The sequence below is a fragment of the Pagrus major genome, chromosome 5 (assembly GCF_040436345.1).
Source record: "Pagrus major chromosome 5, Pma_NU_1.0".
Taxonomy (NCBI): domain Eukaryota; kingdom Metazoa; phylum Chordata; class Actinopteri; order Spariformes; family Sparidae; genus Pagrus; species Pagrus major.
This window is the reverse complement of record NC_133219.1, coordinates 18,380,040-18,399,433: the sequence shown is the minus strand read 5'-3', so window position 1 is coordinate 18,399,433 and position 19,394 is coordinate 18,380,040. Positions and strand designations below refer to the sequence as shown.

Below are 19,394 nucleotides of genomic sequence, written 5' to 3'. Positions count from 1 at the left end.
ATAAAAGCAGAAAACAAAACACAGAACAGGCCCAGTAAAGTCAGTCAAGGTGCCTTATCAATGGCTCTTCATGTCTGTTTCCGTCATGAAGGCAACAGCATCATAAATCATCAAAGACTTGTTTGTGCGCCAGTATTTTATTTATGTCCTTTGTTTTTGAAATGGGGGTGATGGAGCAGAGGCTCTTGTAATCAAGCACATCACAGTCACCTTGCCAAAAAATGATGATTGGGGTCAGTAAACTGGAAGTTATATTATGATAACCAACAACCCAGATGCAGGCAAATCTGTAACAGTTCCCACGGATAAATCTATGTGTGAGCAAATGTGCAAAACAGAATTTATTTATTTATTTTCTCTGCTTGTGTCAAAATGTGATTTTACTTGGCTAAAGACCCCAATGCTAAAAATCTTTTTTCTATACACAGAAAGCCATATTGTGAGAACTTTTGTAGGTGATCATCAGAGAGAGAGAGGGACTGAACCTCTCAGAGACAGCAAATGATACATAATGAAAAGTTCAATTGATCTCTGTGCAGAAACAAAATGAAGAATACAGATACATAAATCAAATGTAGTTGTAGTTGTGTAGTGTTCAGTTTATTTTCTTGATTAGCAAATGCATTTGGTATATTAATTGTATTGCAAAAGTGCCTCAGAGCCCAAGTTAATTTATTTGATGTCTTGTTTTGTCTAACGGTCCAAAAATAATAGGAAATAATTTTTGCTCTAATGGAAATATAAGGACAGCAAGTGATGAATAAACCCTTCAATTAATGTATTTTTTTAATGTCATATGAGATTTTGACTTATATTTGCATTTTAACATTACTTTAGATCTTTTAATTAGTATTACACTAGATATATCATCAATATATCAAAAGTAATACTGTAAATGGTATAATCCAAAGACCCTCTAATCCTACAGTGAATCGCTTCATGCAACATACAGCCTCACTGCACACCAGCCTGAAACTCAGTCAGTCCCTCCAACCTGACGCTTCAGCTCGTGCTGCCTTTAAAGCCTTAGCAAAGCGTTGGACTCTGCAATGTCTGTCTAAGTTGTGCATGGACGTTCATATCTTCACTTTCTCGGTACGCGTCGCCCTGTAGCATAGTGAGCTTTTCCCCTTCTTCCTTCAACCCAACCCCTCGTACATCGTCATGGTAACAGCCCTATTGCATAACACATCGGCTGCAGTGTAAAGCCTTGTATTCCCATCTCCTTGGAAACTGAACCCCCTCCCTCTGTGCTTCTTCCTGAGCACTGAGCATGCTCACAAAACAATACAGAAGCAGAGGAAACAGGAAAGGCAGCTCGGAGCAGATTCTCTCCCCTCTTGCATCCAAGAGCCTGCAGCTGTTATTGTCACAAGTGCATCTTTATTAAGTAAGGCACAGACACATTAAATAAAAAAATTTAAAACGGAAACTAAAACAATAGCATGAGTAGAATAATATCAAGCAAGTCCACTGTAGTTTGAGACCAATCAAAGTCTGTGTTGACGGGGAGTTAATTTTCATGCTTATTTATTATTAGTTGCATAGCATGGACAGAGAGACTTTGTCCACGTTACATACGGTATATTTCATAAATGAAATGTGAAATGGGTGTGAAATTTATCGTCACTGGGCTACATTTTCCTAATGATGCCTGTACCCCTCATTCTCATCTCACTGTGACACAGTAGACCAGTACACCATGATTCACCTCAAACACAAACAAGCGTCTCTGTCTGTCACAAAGTCTGTGATGTCGGATTGAGCACGTGTAAAGTAGGTAATTGTCTGGAGGATTTACAGCGAGAGAGTGAGCTTGTTGTGACGTTGATGATGTTGCACGGTTGTAGCTGCATCATACACATTTCTGCTTGGCTGTATATTGTTTACCGCTCTTTTTTTTGCGGATACCTCTAAATGCATGTAGCATTGATATCAATGTATAAACAGCCATAATTTGGAGATGAGTCATTTCTTCTCCTGTTGCAGTCACTAACCAAGCTCCACCCCTTGCCTAAACCAAACAGTATTTCCAGTAGGCGAGAAGGCATCTGACATGGACAATCTGCTGTTGTGTGCGACATATATAGAGGTCAACTCGTGAAAATGTCCAGACCTGAGTCTCCAGGCATTGTCTGGAGTTCGAATGGGAAATGGCTTAAGAAAACCAGGAAGTATTTATCTTTGTGAAACTTGAGCCAGTGAATTTGGGCATTTTTGCTTAAAAATTGGCAACAGTTTGCATGCTGCCTCCCATCAGATTGAGCTACTGTGCAAAACACAAGGAGTGCTTTGCCAATGTTTGTACAGTGAGGAATTTTAGTCAGCTGTTTAGACAGGTGACACCATCAGCTGGCTGTGAGCATTGAGCCAGGTGTGGTCTCTCTGCCAGGCATAGCTAATTCACCTCAGTAACAATCAAAACCATCAAAAATAGCTGATTGCCTGAGAGCGCCATTCTCAGAGTTTAAGTCCACTCTTCAGTGGTAAGGGAGAGTAGCCCAAGACTCTCGCAGTACACCGAGTAAAGCATATTCATACTACACAGTTAAGTCGGTGTACTTTGTACTTCCTCAAAAAGTTCCTTCTGTTACACTTCCGGGCAAACCTACAAGGAACCGATGGGCTTGCCTCAGTAAACATGGTGAACTGTAGTGTCAACTAAGATTGTCCCCACTTCTCTCTGGGCTAAACACAGCTGCTGATATCCTTTTTGTAATGTCCCATGCAACTGATATCATAAAGTGGCATATACTGTATATTTAATTAAGATGGGAGGTAACAAGTTTAGTGCATTTTAAAGCACTTTTAAAAAAAATGGTTTTGAATAGGGCCTGGAGCCCTATCGTGATGAAATCATTGTCCATTAATCTGTCAATTATTTTTATGAGGATCTTCAGTTATTTCAGAAACTGTTAAATGATCCCTATGATCTTTTGACAGCCGTGGATCTTTGTTGTATAAAAATAAAAAGTCAGAATTTCTCCCAAGCACAGGGCTACATCTTCAGGTTGCATCTTTTCTTCCAACAACTGTGATTATAAAAGGAGAAAAAGCGGCAAACCATCACTAAATAACTAAGCTAGGGCTGCAACTAACAATTGTTTGTATTATCAATAAATCTGTCAATTATTTTCTCAAATGATACTTTGGTCTTCTTCTTACAGATTGTAAGAAAACAAATTTAATTTCTCCAAGTACAAGAAACCTCAAACCAAGACATCGTCTCATGTTCTGTTTTGTCAGACCAACAGTCCAACGCTAAAATATTTCTAGAGATATAAAATGGAAAAAGAAGACAAGCTTCACATTCTAGGAACTGGAACCATTTGGCATTTTTGCTTGATAAATGGCTGAACAATTAGCCAATTTATGAATTTTTCTTGATTAATGAATGTCTAATTGTTTCAGAACTAGTTATGAAATTTAAAAGGATAACCCTAAAAGAATAGAGAAACAATTGCATTTATTTTCATACAGCTGGAGATGGCAAAGCATTGTGAAGACGGTCTGCTTGAGAGTTTACATTCTGCATTAGAAAAAATTGGTGGGGGTTGTACCATTGACTGTTCTAAAAACAATCTGAAGATATATTCGTGCCAGAATGGCTCTGCCCTGGATCAGACGTTGGCTTTGATGAATAAGTCTTGTAGCTTCTCTCTACATAAGGGTCTCTTCTGCTGTAGAACAGTTACATGGCAAACTGTTTCCTCCCACACACACACACGCATTCCTCTCACACAAGTGGAAAGGAAGGTCACTCATATTTCCCTTGCAGAAGGCAGGCACACTTGTGTTTACATTTCAGTCCCTACACCCCCATCACTATAGCAACTCATTTTCTTATTTTGTCATACCATGTGGGTGTTTTTCAGTCAATTCTGTTGTTTGTAATGTGCAGAAATATCCTCGCTGTTGGCTAGATGTAAATGATGGGGCTTAAGGACTTATGTAAAACCATAATATTGCAAATTTTCTCAGTTTTTTTTATATGAAGTACAGCTTTATTGGGCAATATCAGGTTTGTGATGGCACCAAATGGCAGCAAGTTGCAACATGTTTAAACAAAATAACTGAGAAATCAAGAAAATTTCAGAAACCGACAGCAGTAATTTGCATTTCTTGGCAGTAGGTGTTGAGCTGGACTTGGTTTTGATGTGTCAGCTCCTGTGCACTGAAGATGTCTGGCCAGTTTGTGCACCCAGCCTGACTATAAATTGTATTGTTTGTGACAGCCTTCAAAATAGGTTGACTGAATTTCTATTACATTAAAACCTAAATGTGCTTTCCTGATTAGGAATCCAATAATGTCATGTAAAATAAGTAAAAAATTATATGAATGTATTAGTAACGTCACTTGAAGGCAATACCAACATTTGGACTTTTTTTTATTCCCTTTTTATTGGAATTAAAAATATTCAGATGACTGCTTTTTGGAGATGAAGTTGGTGTGTAAAATGCAGGTTAAAATACCTCAGGATGACTGAGCATGAAGAAATGAAGTCTAAACATTAAGCCAGTGAAAAGAGTCAGTAATTCAACAGAGGACATGTCTGTACCTGGAATAGTGTGGAGGAGGTGTATCACAGGCCAGGCCAAGATTTCAGAATGGAATAGAACAATTAGTCGGCTGGGTGTGGGCACACACAGACAATCAGTCTGACATTTTTACACATGAGACAGTGACTCCGTTTTTTATTTTTTATTGCATTTTGCTTAATTTGATAAACAGAATTTTGTAGTACAATATCTTAATCATCAAAATTGAAATTCAATACCATTGAGTTATTGTCCTGTCCTAACATCAAACACACACTTAAACATGACAACTGCTAGAAAACGGCTTTTTCAGCACATTGGTACAAAGGAAAACAATTAAGCACAAAAATCCAATGCTCTCAAAAGATTGTAGACATAATTAACATGTTAATACTTGTTGTGAAAATGTGTGGTTTAAACTCTGTGTATTTATCCTTTGGCTTTTCTTTTGTGCATGCATCATGACCCTAGCCTTGCAAACTGTTTGGTTGGCAATGTACAGAGCTGACCATGAACAGACAAACCCCAATACGGACACATATTCTGAATGCGCTGTTTACATGTCCAAAGAATGCTTCTAAAAACCAAATAATACCAGCATATCCCATGTGTCTTAAATGTAAAATGGCCATTGGCTGACCTGCAAGGCATGGCAGCTGGACCAATCAGGGATCATCTCTGATGTCACCTGGGCTGCTGGTCATCGTACTAAACTGATGGCTGTTGTCGGTCAGGTATCCGCATTGAAGTAGCTCTTGTGTAGAGCAACATTGTCTGTGGTTGGGAGCTTTGTTCCACTCCTACATTCCTTACTTGTATCTAACAGCTACTGCAGCAGCCTCACTGTTTTCTGCTCCACACTGTATCAGATTAATATTTTCCATGTTAAGATACTGCTAATGCAACCAAACATTTCCTGCAGTTACTACTTCACATTAAAAACTTTCCACTGGAAAACCACAGGAAGGAAGCAGCATTTGACACCAAGGTCAGCACTTGACAGCTACTATTCAAAAAGACTCAGTCTGCAAGATATAAGTTTTTCTTATTATTTCATGGCAGTGGATCATTTTAAAATATTTCAACTGGTAACGGTGAAAGAAGAATCAGCCACACTGAACTGCTGTAGCTGTGGAGCTGCAAGTGGCAGGAGCTCACTGCAATTTTTGCATACAAACAAACCTCCAAAATATTATCAAGCTTAGTAACTGTTGTTTAGTTTTGTTATGGATTTGTGCCGCAACTGCATCACAGGCTTTTAGCAGCAAGCATGTTTGTTCACGATACAGCTTGGTGTGATAACCAAAGCGTATGGAAAGTGGTGTTATTAGCACCTGTTGGAGATATATAAGTACCATCCCAACCCAAAATATACAAAACAGGAACTAAAGTATCACTCTCTAGATCAAAGGTATTTTAAAATGTTCTTTTTATGGCTTTACTCATTTTCTCAACAAACATACAAATGAACAAAAGTAAAAAAAAAAAAAAAGAAGAAGTATTTTGCTCCTTCGATATAAGTGTCTAATAGTTTGCTTTAATATGATTTTTTTTTTTTCATAATCCAGCTCTGCCTATGACCGGGACAACAAGATACGTGTGGCCATTAAGAAGATCAGCCCCTTTGAGCACCAGACATACTGCCAACGCACCCTGAGAGAGATCAAAATCCTTCTGCGCTTCAAACATGAGAACATCATCGGAATAAACGACATCATCCGCACACCAACCATTGACCAGATGAAGGACGTGTATCTTTTCACACAATTCTCATGATTTGTTGATGTCTGAAATGTCAAGATATGCTCTAATCATAAAATGTGTAAGTAGTTGCCAGAGCTTCCAGGTTTGAAAAGTGAAGCCTACGTAGGTCTCTTAAACCTACATTCTTTCTAATGGCCAGCGGGGGGTGACGCCACTGGTTTCAAAAAGAAGTCAGATTGTATGTAAGCTTATGAAACATAAACCCTAGTTCTCACTTGATTTATAACCGCAGTAAACCGTTTCCTAATGAGTTTATACTCTCAATCCCTGGTTTCAAGTATTCTTCAGTATAGCATGGTGTTCATTTTGCAAACTATGGTCCCATTTAGAGTAAAAAAAAGCAGGGTATGCTTCACAATGTTGCTACTATGTGATTGACAAGTCACTACCATGTTGTGTCCTCGGGTTCTCAGTTAGATCCAATCAGGAAATCCTCTCTAGGTCCACCCTCTCATCCAAATATGGTCACTGTGGGCTCCAAAAAAAACACAATGGCGACGGCCGTAATGCAAAACTCTGGGCCTGACAACAGTGGCCCACATACCAGTGGGTGATGACAGTGTGGGTTTACACTTGGTTCTAATGCATTTTATGTGCCTTCAGTTTAATTAACGGGCTTCAGGTCGGGCTTCAATTGTAATAATAATCTTTTTCATGCCTTTGTGGTTTATTACATTTAAAATGACTTCTTTGTGTTAACAGTGAAGCTGGTCTTACACTCCAGCATTTGTTGTTGAAGAGGGGGGTTTCAGTTATATTATATTACATAATAGCCACCTGTCACCATATATTTGGCAGAGTGGCTCTTCATTGTAGCCCAGCAGCAACAGTAGCAAACTGGTCGAGTCCATAGTTACTGTCAGTTTAATAATGCAATGTGTGTCGTTTAACACACTCTGGCTGTGACTGACTTAAGGCCACGGCTAATCAGCTCAGTGTTTCCTGCTTTCCACTTAACATGAGCATTCACCCAAACAATAAACTCTTCCAGATAAAATATCTGTCCTATGCAGAAAATAGCTTTATTTCACATGTAACCACCCTGACACCTCAGGGATTTAACAGCATTGTAAGGTTTCCCAAAAATACTAGTCATGTCAGCAGTCTGACTATCGTTTTGCAATCCTGCTTTAACACCAAAAGATAATTGTCTCAGCTAAATGAGGCAAGGTTTTTTGTTTTCTTTGCAATGCCAACAAAATCCAATTTGACTGTGCCTGTAAAACCTGAATATAGTTTGGAAACTAGTGCTGGGTAGTAAAGATAAATGGGAAATAATGGATTATGACTTTGTTGTACTTAAGGGGTAGGCTGCAGAGGCTTGAATGAAGGAAAGAAAAAGTCACACAAACTGGTATGACTTAAATCCGGTAGGTTAGAGAGTTATAGGCCCTTTTCACACCTGGTATTAACATCCGTCCTGAATGATCTGATCACAGCTCAAAGTCTGTCAGTTCACACCTGGCTATTGAATATGCCTCCACATGCCTTCGACTAACCACTTGTGATCAGATTTCACTCCCTTGATTGATATGCAAATAAACATGTACATATATGGGACAAATGGACTCAATGTTTTTCCACAAAGAAAGGAATCTCTTCATTTGCCCAAATAGTTATGCATTTGTTATAGACAGTGACAAAGAACTAGTCTATATGGTTATGGTTTACTGCATTTGTCAGATGCACGTTAGATATTGAAACTGACAGGCTGGTACAGTAATGCCGTGACAAACGGACGGTTTTTACAAGGAAAGAAACCTCTTAATACATAGTATTTAATGCCAAATTTACAAGTAGGCGCAAATGATTTTGAATTTGCCAAAGTCGTTTTGCTAGTTCTTTAAGTTTCTCCTAATGCACCAACTCTCGAAATTGCACAATTTGTTAAGGGAGTCTGGGGATATTGGTAGTTAAAACAGCAAGTGTTGTTCACAAACATCTGCTGCGAATATTTGGTGGGATAAGAGAGGCCAGACATGTTGTTTGCAATGAAGTGAGCCAAATGGAAATCAGACAGCATGTAATATACCTATTGTTGTGGCCTCTCCTTGTTTTGCGGAGAGCAATGACTCATGGACAGGACAAATATATGTATGTTAAAGATTGCGTTTATATTATGAGCATTAAAACATAATGATATTACAGTAGAAGTTTCTTTAACATGGCACTGTGCAGATATATTGTGCAGGATCTCATGGAGACAGACCTGTACAAGCTCCTGAAGACTCAACACCTGAGCAACGACCACATCTGCTACTTCCTCTACCAGATCCTACGAGGGCTCAAATACATCCACTCTGCCAATGTCCTGCATCGCGACCTGAAGCCTTCCAACCTCCTGCTCAACACCACCTGTGATCTCAAGGTAGTGTCTTTAAGAGAACTTTAACACAATAACATTTTGTTTCATATTTTATTTTGGGTCATTATTTTCATGCTATAAGTTACCAGCATCAGGTCTTTACCTCACAAAGTTAAATTTTCATCAGTATGGCCTCTTCTATTTTGTTTTGCTTTTAGGCTTAATTTTAGTGTCCCGTGAAGGTAAAGCTGGTGGAAACACTGTCATACTGTTTGGTCTGAGTAGTCTGAACATCTCTATGCCTCTACAGCGATAGCCGTTATCTTTTCAAGTTGTCCATCCATCCATCTGTTCATCCCATTCTTGCGAACATGTTATCTCAAGAAGGCTTTGAGGGGAATTTCTTCAAATTTTGCACGAATATCGACTTGGACCCAAGGATGAACTGATTCCATTTTGGAGCTCAAAAGTCACTGACCTCACAAAACACATTTTTGGCCATTATGCAACAATTCATATGATATTTATGATAAATTTGACCCAAAGGTCTAATAGGATATAATGATTAAGTTATGACCTTTTTATATCTAAAAGGTCAAAAGTCAGCTTCATTGTGACATCATAACATTCTGCAAAAATGTTCCATTATTTAACGCTATTGCTTAGGAATAGCAACTTGACTCGCGTGCGTAGGCAGAAAACTGCAAGGCTGCAATTCTAGTGTCCAACCTTTTAATGGGTTTTAATTTGTCAATGAAATGACATCAAGCTTATTTTAGTCCCGTATCCTCTGATTCTGCAGTCTTTCATTGTCTGGTCATTCCTTTTTCTGCAGATCTGTGATTTTGGTTTGGCTCGTGTGGCTGATCCTGACCACGATCACACCGGTTTCCTAACAGAGTATGTAGCCACTCGTTGGTACCGAGCACCTGAGATCATGCTCAACTCCAAGGTGAGCTTCCTCACCTGCTGTGAAGCATTGATATGATTGCAGTCAGGGATAAAAGGATGAGTGAAACATGTTTGGGCTTTTTTTTTTCTTTCCCAGAACTATTCTTTTGTTTTGAGAATGCTTAATGTTGACTATCTTTCTTTCTTTTTGTATTTTTGACCTTATATTAGCTGTCTTGAATTTAATTTCAGTTTATACGAGCTTTCTCTTTAATTCTAGTTTAAAGTTTATTTTTTTGCTTTTTGATAATCTTTTTTTTAATAATAGTTAAACAGTTTGGAGAATGTTGCATTAACATTGTAAAGAATTATTTGTCTGCTCTACCAAATGTTAGTAAATGTAAGTTAATGCCTTGCAGAAAATGGTCCACCAAATGATATCACATTGACTTGAGATGTACTGTATTTGTGACTGTGTCTTTGTGCCCCTCATTCTCAGGGCTATACCAAGTCCATAGACATCTGGTCAGTGGGTTGCATCCTGGCTGAGATGTTGTCCAACAGACCAATTTTTCCAGGGAAGCACTACTTGGATCAGCTTAACCACATATTGGGTATAATTGCCTTTCTTGTTGCTGAAATATTGTGGTTAAACCAATTACTGATCTCAGCAAGTGGTCAGCGTTTTCATGTAAAAATAAGTGATGAAGGTTCATAGTCATCCAGTTCATGGTTATTCTAAGTGCTGTGTCGTAGGTAACTGGACGTGTTTCAGTTTCTTGAAGACGTTTCACCTCTCATCCAAAAGGCTTCTTCAGTTCCAACTAACTGTCGTTAGGGCCACTTGTGGGTCGTTGACTTAACCGGCCTACATGTGGGTTGCTAGGGCTAGGTGAGCCCAGGTGTGAATGGCTAACAGCTAGCTGTGTCAGTAGCAACAGCTTCCTGGGGCAAGGTCCATAGTTACTGTAGCTGTCAATATGCATTTATCAGATCAGACTTTTTGCATCTTGTTGCTAGACCACATGTTACCTCTCCCTTCTGTCATATTGTTGTTCGTTCACACTATTGTTATTTTTTCTCAAGAAAACTCCCCCACATAACTGAAAACTTGAAGCAGGGGCTGTGTGAATTAGTAGATGGTGCATTTCATTTAGAGTTGTGCACTCGCTAACAGTCATATATAGAATCAGAGAGTTATAATCTTTATAATCTTTTCCTCAGGGATCCTTGGTTCTCCCTCTCAGGAGGATCTCAATTGCATCATCAACGTCAAGGCCAGGAACTATCTTTTGTCGCTGCCTTTGCGCTGCAAAGTGCCGTGGAACCGCCTCTTCCCCAACGCTGATCCCAAAGGTTAGAATATGTACAATTAGTGAAAGACAGCTCTCAATTTTCCTGAATCAGTAATATCTTATAAAATGTGTAAAACCCAAAACTGAGTCTCATAGTTTTCTACCTATAAATAATCCAAACAGCATGTAGGGTGTGATGGTGCCATCTAGTGGACAGGCAAGCTCACTGTTGTTTTACAATCCTTAATTAACGCCTTCTTTGCCCTGTTAAATGCTCTCATCCTTGTGCTGCAGCTCTGGACCTGTTGGACAAGATGTTGACCTTTAACCCTCACAAGAGGATCGAGGTGGAGGAGGCCCTGGCGCACCCCTACCTGGAGCAATATTACGACCCCACAGATGAGGTTAGACAGTCTTCGTAGGCTGTTCTGTGTCAGGCTAGTGAACAGGCTGGTGCACTAGAATTAGCTGCTTTGTTACATCAACATGTCCTCTCTGCTTTGTCATGTAGCCTGTTGCTGAGGCCCCATTCAAGTTTGACATGGAGTTGGATGACCTACCCAAAGAGACACTGAAGGAGCTCATCTTTGATGAAACTGCACGTTTCCAGCGTGCCTTTAGGTCCTAACATCTCACATAGGTAAGTCCAGCGTAGAACTTCAAAAGAACAGCAACTTAAACACAGAGAGAGACAGTGTTTAGAAGTACAGGTACAGAACAATATCACCAACAGCTGCATTGAAGTCTTGAAACAACCAACTTTTCATGGTGAAAAAGTTCAGGGTGATCCTCATCGCAGTCAGATGTTCCCGCCTCCGCTGTTTTGAAAATGCGGTACAGTTGAGTGTCCATCATGAAAACTACTTTAAGCAATAAAACTGCGAGTGAGTGGTACTGATTCATTCGTTCTAAATTTAACGGCTCACTGCTCAAGAGTTGAAGTAAAAACCTCACAGAGTACGCTATAATATAGATTTAAATTTTGCTTTTGTAGAGTGTGCAGTAGAGGTTCTTCACCAGGATAAAACCACGTTAAAAGCCTTCTATCTGAACTGGCACTTCACCAAGCATAATTTTGCTATATTGCTCTCAGTTTGCATCCAAAGCAAAATCTTAAATGGTCCTTCATTTGTCCTTGATGTTCAGACATAAGATGTATCTAGGTCTCTGGAGGCAGGACTGGTATCTAACTTTATGCATAACCATCCAAACATTGACGTAACCTTAAATAATGTTCCTTTTTAACAAATAAGACATTTTTAAAGTAATAAAATTACTGAAATGTTGATTTAAAAAGCAGATGGCACTTAAAACATCCTTGATATGATAATTACTCCAAAATGTCCTATTTTAATTCAGGATCGGTTCACTTAAGATAACATGTAACCTTTATTGATCTCATCTTATCTTAAATTAACTGTTGAATGTTAAGTGTTGCAGATTGAATTTCATTTTCTTTATTTGGTGCCAATCAAAAGGTGTCCATTGCACCAAAAGCTGGCATCTATTCTAACTAAAATATAATCGTGCAAGAGGAGATAACATGATCATTTCCCACACTAATGGCATTCCTCAGATGTGCTGTCTTTTCCCCCCTGATCTCTGCTAACCACCAGCTGCTCCCTCACAGGCCTCTTGCTGTGATAATAATTATCAGGGCTACATTTTATAGCCTATCATCCACTTTGTGTCAGCACATGTAATTATTGTGTTTCCTCTCTGCAGCATTTTGATGTGTAACATGAGTATACTGAAAAGGAACAGAGTGTGACATCTCCTAAATTAGAGCAGCTAAAAGCACATCGCTGCTCTCTGCAGCAGCAACAGTTAAAATGTGTTACTTTCAGCACCTACTATACAAAATGTGTATAGTAATTGTGTAGAAAATGCTTAGTGATGGTGACGTTTTTAGTCATGCAACCGCAGTGTAGTCTGTTTATAGTCAACATTAGCTTTTCACTAAAAATCACAAACGTTGTTATTCATCTGTGAAGATTACCTCGCTTAACAAAACATTTAAGTATCATAAGCTTGTGCTTGCCACAGATCTTATTTTCCGCGATAATCCAAAATCCAATTCAAAAATCCCATAGGCCTTTTGTCGAGGGAATCAGGGTGATGCTAACTTCTGAGTTAGTCTACAAAAAGACGTCATCCCTACACCAGCCTTTACAAATCTGACAGTGATATTACCATACATTGGCTTGTGTGTTAGAGGCAACTGGATCTGACAAACATGTTTATGTGTACCAGCAGTTCGAGATAATAACCAGAACAGTGAATTTAACGATATGGTACATGATGAACTCTCATTAAGGTTCACTTTGTTTGACAGGCACCAGAGCACAGGCAGGAGTGTTGTCAAATGTTCTGTTCAGTGGCCTGACGTCAGCTACATTTATTGAGTGTTTTGCTGCAGCCCTGAAATGTAATCATTTAGGGCAATTGGAGTTCAAGTTTTCCCATTTAAATTGCTTGTTTTTGGAAAAGATTCCTACAGTGATGGACCTTTTTGTTCAGGGGTAAAATCTTTTTTGTTTAACCAGAAAAGCTCTTGTAAAATCAAACAGACTCCATTCAAAGAAAAAATCTTTTTCTTTTTTTTTTACCTTAAAAAACACTTCATTCAAACCCAACAAAATAAAACTCACCAAAACTGTCTTGGTTGATCTTTCCATTGTTCCAACAACCATTAACGCTGGTTTGGTTTAAATTAACCCTCAATTTACCACGCTAGAATTGAAAATATTGTGGCATGACACACTCTTTTCCATTGCTGATTTGCTGATGTCTCCACCCTCCAGCTAGTCCCTCTCCCGATGTCCCACATGTAATTGGGTGATCAAAGGGTTCGTTTCGCTCAATCCAGAGTTGCTGATTGTTGGAACAGTTGAAAGACAAACCAAGAAGGTGTTGATAAGTCTTATTTTGTTTCTGTGGGGTTTGAATGAGATGTGTTTTACAAGGCTAAAATGACTGTTTCTGCAAATGGAGTGTGGTGGCTTTGGCAACCAAAAAGGATTTTACCCTGGAACTAAAGGGTCTGTCTCTGTAGGGATACTTTTCATAATGTTGTCAAATAACAATTTGAGCCGGTCAGTGGCAAAAACAAGCCCTTTTACTGGACGTACTCTGACAGTGCGCAATTGCCCCGGGGGGTTTCATTGCATGCCCATTCGCTTCACTCAGTAGTGGACCAGTTTAAAAGTGCTGTATCATAGGCAACTGGAATTTTTAGGAGTAAGACAATTTCTGAACTCCCCTCCTTGTTAGAAAGCCTGCAATTTCCCCTCCAGTAAGTTAATACTGAACTGAACGATACAGCACTTAGTCACCCAGGTCATGGTAATTCTGAGAACCTTCATCAACAGTATAAAAAAATGTTTTCCCCCCCATCGGTCACCTAGACACATAAACATGAGAAAAATAAGGTCCAGTTTGAAAATACTGGAGTCACTCTTTAATATTCAGTCAACAAAAAGCTTTTTAATGTGACAGGGTTAGAAAATTTTGACAATAAGCAACGAACAGCAGAACATCCTACTGTTAACAGAATATTTGTCATGTTGGTCCTTTTTTCTTTGTTTTTTATTAATAACCTGGAGCTGGATCAAAAATCCAGCTGACTATTGGCAAACCTATCTGCTATAGGTGAAGTCACTGTAGCTGTTATAGTAATTATAGGTGTCAGAGTGATACAGATGATATTTATATTTCAGCTTATTATGTAAAGAGGAAAACAAATGTGTGATAGCTCATCACACGGTCACTGTTTCTTCTCCCCCCAGATGACTCTGTGAACTGGCTTCTGCGTTGCCACTGCTCCTACCCGCCTCCACACTGTTGCTGTGATGGTTTTTTTTGTTTTTTTTTTATTTGGTTTTTATTTTCCTCTCCCGTTGTCCACATCACCTGGATTCCTTGGGTCTCACTCGTCAAGTCCACTTTGCTCAGGAATGGCATCAGGAATCAATCAATCAATCAATCAATCAATCAATCAATCAATCAATCAATTAATCATCCTCTGTTTCACTTCCTTTTCCCATCTCTCTCTCTCTCTCTCGCTCTCTCTCTCTCTCTCTCTCTCTCTGAGGTGAGGGAAGGAGGGTCAGGGGGTCACGTCACAGCTTACAGTTTGGGGGTGATTTTGTGTTTTAAGCCAAGATAAACAAATTTTTTGTGTGTCTCAAAAGGCGTTTGGTTCTGGCTATTCCTTTTCAAGACCTTTTATGTCAAGTTGAATGACAGTGATAGACTAGCTGTTGTGTTTTGGTGCAGCTGTCGTGGTTATAACTCTGCCTACATTGCACAGACAACGGTAGATTACTTATAAGAATCATCCATCATTAAGAAGGTCTTTTGAATTTTCTAACCTTTGTCGCACTGTTACAAGGGAAACCTTGATCTCTATCTTTATCTTTTTTTCTCTCTTTATCTCTGTTGAAAAAAGAAGAACCCGAATTAAATCAACTGATTTATGCAATGAAATCACATAATCGGCCAGAGACTTTGTGGGCCACAAGCCATCACTTGGTGTTGATGAGGATCTATGAGACCTTGTATTTTAATCCTTAAGAGACACACACACACACGCTCTCTCTCTCGCTATATGTGTGTGTGTATGTGTATATATGTATATATATATATATACATTATATATATACACATATATATAATGTACACACACACACACATAGATATATGTATAGCCCAAAGAGTCTTAAGATATTTTAATGGGAAGGGTGATGATAGAAGGTGAATCAGCTGAAGTTGGAGCCTCTTCCCTCTCATTGAAAACAAAAAAATGCCCATTTACATGTCTCATTGGCTTCAGTAAGATGTCAGGTTGTGTATAAATGCACCAGATTTCAGGTGCTTTGAAAGGTTTCACCATCAATTTCTGCCTTAGAAATGAGAACCTAAAGGAAAAGTCTGTTTATTTCATACAAGTCTGTATGTACAGAATGATGTTTTTCATATTGGGGAAAATTAACTGCGTCAGGACAAGAATTCAGTTATCACACAGAACCTGTTTGGTCTGGAGGAAGTGTTGTCGTGCCTCCCTATTTGTACCGTTTTCGTGTTTTCCTTTCCGTTCTTCAGTCTCTGTCAATCTCTCTTTCGCCTTGTTAGAATAATACTGTGCCCTTTGCATGACTGTTATAAGCTCTGTATACAAAGACGACTATGTTAAGTGCCACACAAGCCAGGCAGATCCGATGGGAGAGCGCCCAGGCTCTTTCTGTTCCACCTTTTGTGGTATGTCACACTTCCCAATCACACGGTGCTTTTTGTCCTGTTTCTTTCTTTTGCTTCAGCACTCTCTTTGTCGTTTTTTTTTTCCTACACATTTCGATCTCTTTTTAGCTGCACTCCATCTGCATGCTAAGACATCTTGTTGTGGTTGCAAGGAGAATAACCATATATCTGTATTTATATCACAAAAACCACCATACATGATGTTTCCTGAACCTGGGAAGTGGGATCCAGGTGTGAAACAGTTGAAATAATACTCAAATGTAAAAGATCACGTTTTACACGTCATCCTTTGGAAAGTTTTTTTTTAATTTTTTTGCTTTAAATTGCACATTTTCACATTGATAACAGTTGGCAGTGTCAGTACCAGCTGACAACTGCAGTATAAAAGTACCATATTTTCACTTCTTGTCAGTAACTGCTGATTAAAGACTGTTGAATTTTAAGAATTTATCTCAAACGAAAGGAATTATGACTTAAAAGATTATATATATATGTGGAAAATAACAAATAAGCCAGAAGCACTGAAGCTTCATCAACCAACCGTCTCACTTAATTTCAGTATCACTGCAGCATCTAATGGCTGTCATTTAAGTTTGTTTACAAGTGGACCTCAAATGCATTCAGTTTCATGGTACACCTAGCCTTTTTTTGGTGGTTACAGTACTGAAACTTCGAAAGAAAAGCTCATTTGGCAATATGTGAATGACCTAATGAATGAAACAAAGTAGTATTCTTTACGACACTAAAGAATCTCAAAGTAGATTAAAGACAAAATCTACCTGAATGGATTCCTCAAGAATCTTTCTCCGCTGGCACTTAAATTAAGAAATTAGAGCTTTTCAATCTACAATAAGACAATTTCTGAACTATCGAGCTACTTTGGCTGATTTTATTCATTCGTTCCAGTGGCGACAACGATGCATGTATTCTGTGACAAAAGTATTGGGCGAGCTGTAAACTCATGATTTTTGTGTTTTAGTCAGAAGATGAACGAAGCTAAACTCAACTCTACATTAGCATACATGTCAAAAACCAAGTTTGGGTTGTACAAACATTTCTGTTAGGGCAGGACTGCTCTGGTCGAATTAAATCACAGTGGACAGAGCCAAAGATCCACAGTTTAACTTTGTGTTTTTCTTTTCTTCTGGCTAGTAAATGTTCGACTGACAATGAGCGTAAAAGAGTCGGGGCTAAGAGAGGAGGACGCTAATGCTCTGCTGAAATGCACTCAAGCCATAATCAGTCAGTCAGTCAGTCTGTTGCACCTCTGAACGCACCCAACAGTGATGTCACAGTGTGTGGACACACCCTGGAGTACACTTCTACGTCACTGCAGCCACATTAGAAGTTAAACCACTGGAGATCTTCAAAAACAAGACTTTCAGATGTTGAGTTGCTCTTCGAGACTTCAGATTAATCCTTAATCATCTAAGTAAGCTAGCTAACCTGCTAACATAAGATGACAAATGTGTGTAGTGGTATCGAGTTATTTTCTGGGTCTGTAAATTCTTCACATTCCAAGGAAGTTTTCTGGAAACTTATTTGGTACTTACTGCTGGTGGATTTATACACAATGTTCAATAGAGCATCAACAAACTATTAATTCCATCATTGTTTAATTATTTTTATGATTGATCGTTTGGTCTAAAAAAAAAAAAAAAAGTTCCCAGATCCTCTCAAATAGCCTTTTTTCATCCCCACCAACTGTCCAAAACTGAGAGATAATGAGTTAATGTTACCTTAGATATAAAATTAGGATTTCTTCGGGTTTGAACATTGTACAAAACGTTTTGGATAATGTAAGTACACAACTCGAAAAGACATTTTAATGCAGAAATGTATATTTTATATCTACAAATAGTGCTGTCCTTTCAAGAAAATTCAACACATTTAACCCAATTTAAGTCCAAAATGTTGTTTCTGTGTTCATTATAATTACTGCAAAATCACACGGTTCTAAACAGGAAACTTTCGGGAAATATTAGGAGATAACAGACCTAGAAAAGACGAGCGTTACCAGAAAAAAATTATAGAAATTTGTTCATGGAAAAAAATATATATATATTCTGAATTCCCTCTCAGAAAACTGGTTTTGTTGGTTCATTGACATTTGAAAACGAAGGTTTATGACCAAAACTCCATTGCAGAAATGACTGATGATTGCACACAATTTCACCTGAGCAGACGTTTAACGTGAGGTAAAGACTCGTCTGTCCCAGTGCTCCTCACACTCGCTGTACACACCCGTCTGTCACGCGACTATTAAATGCACTTGCTTCTACAGTAGTTGGATGGGACTTGTAATCCGAGGTGCCTGCTGGGACTTGACTTACCTGTAGATAGTCTTTTTTGGGGGGTTTAGTTGGAACATTAAGGGCACTGGAAACCTTACTGGGATTAGTTGTATAAAAAAAAAGCTTCTGCTGAGTTCTTTGTGCAACCTGTCTGTTCGTGCCTTTTTTGATAGTCTTGATATCCAAGATTTGATGTGCAGCTTTTGTTCAGTCGGGAATCCGTTGTAATCGCAGTATACGCTCTTAAAAATGAACACAATCAAGTCTGGGGGTGGGAGGGATCACGGGTGGGTATCCTTATCTTTCAGTTATGTAAATTTTAAAGAGATTTGTTGCCACAGCTGTGTGATTTGTGACTGTATTGAAAAGATTAAAAGCAAACATTTATATTTTTTGTGTTACCCTTTTTCCTTGAGCCTATTTTTTTTTCTTTTTTGATGTTTTTGTGCAGATATTTTTATTGTAAAATGAATGTTATGTTTCTATCAGACACTAATCTTGTTTGAGTTGTCTCCAGTGGAACTACTTCACTCTGTATGTTTTGATCAGTATAAACCTTTAATTGTGTAGTTAACATTTCTGAAAGAGAAAAAAAAAATAAGATCCTTGGTTGTATTTTAAAGGTTCCTGTTTGACCTGCCATAGAAATTGTTTGAATTGATTGGTCAGTTTTATTTTGCTGTCATGTGAAGGATTTGACTTGAACAAAGCATTTCCTTGCTATTATTAAAGACTGACTGCCACTTTGAAAAATCTGTTTTTTCATGTTTGTTTTTTCTTTTCTCTTTTTTGTTTTTTGCAAATCTGCCATGGCATTTAAATAGACGTTCATTAAAAACACTGTACCTTCATTAACATCTCTGTGAAGTGTCTTTGTAAGCCAGAGTTCAAGAAAACACGACAGATTTCAGAAGCATTAGAGACGACTTCTTTCAATGCTGTCAGCGTCTGTCATTACATACAGAACTGCAAAATAAGAGTTTCTTGGAGCAGCACAGTATACGATTAAATGTGTTTAATGAGAAGAATGAATATTCTTAATAAAAA

The 19,394-nt window shown here is 38.5% G+C and overlaps 1 protein-coding gene across 1 annotated transcript in view; it reads left to right on the top strand.

The window, feature by feature from the left end:
• mapk1 (mitogen-activated protein kinase 1) overlaps positions 1 to 19,198 on the top strand; it is a 31,059-nt gene extending 11,861 nt beyond the window's left edge. Inside the window, exons 2-9 of the mRNA XM_073465566.1 lie at positions 6,108 to 6,290; positions 8,482 to 8,671; positions 9,444 to 9,560; positions 9,999 to 10,113; positions 10,724 to 10,855; positions 11,089 to 11,198; positions 11,306 to 11,434; positions 14,583 to 19,198. Of these exons, the coding sequence (XP_073321667.1) occupies positions 6,108 to 6,290; positions 8,482 to 8,671; positions 9,444 to 9,560; positions 9,999 to 10,113; positions 10,724 to 10,855; positions 11,089 to 11,198; positions 11,306 to 11,422 (964 nt within the window). The 3' untranslated portion in view covers positions 11,423 to 11,434; positions 14,583 to 19,198. The remainder of the gene's footprint in view (positions 1 to 6,107; positions 6,291 to 8,481; positions 8,672 to 9,443; positions 9,561 to 9,998; positions 10,114 to 10,723; positions 10,856 to 11,088; positions 11,199 to 11,305; positions 11,435 to 14,582) is intronic.
• The last annotated feature ends 196 nt before the right edge of the window (positions 19,199 to 19,394 follow it).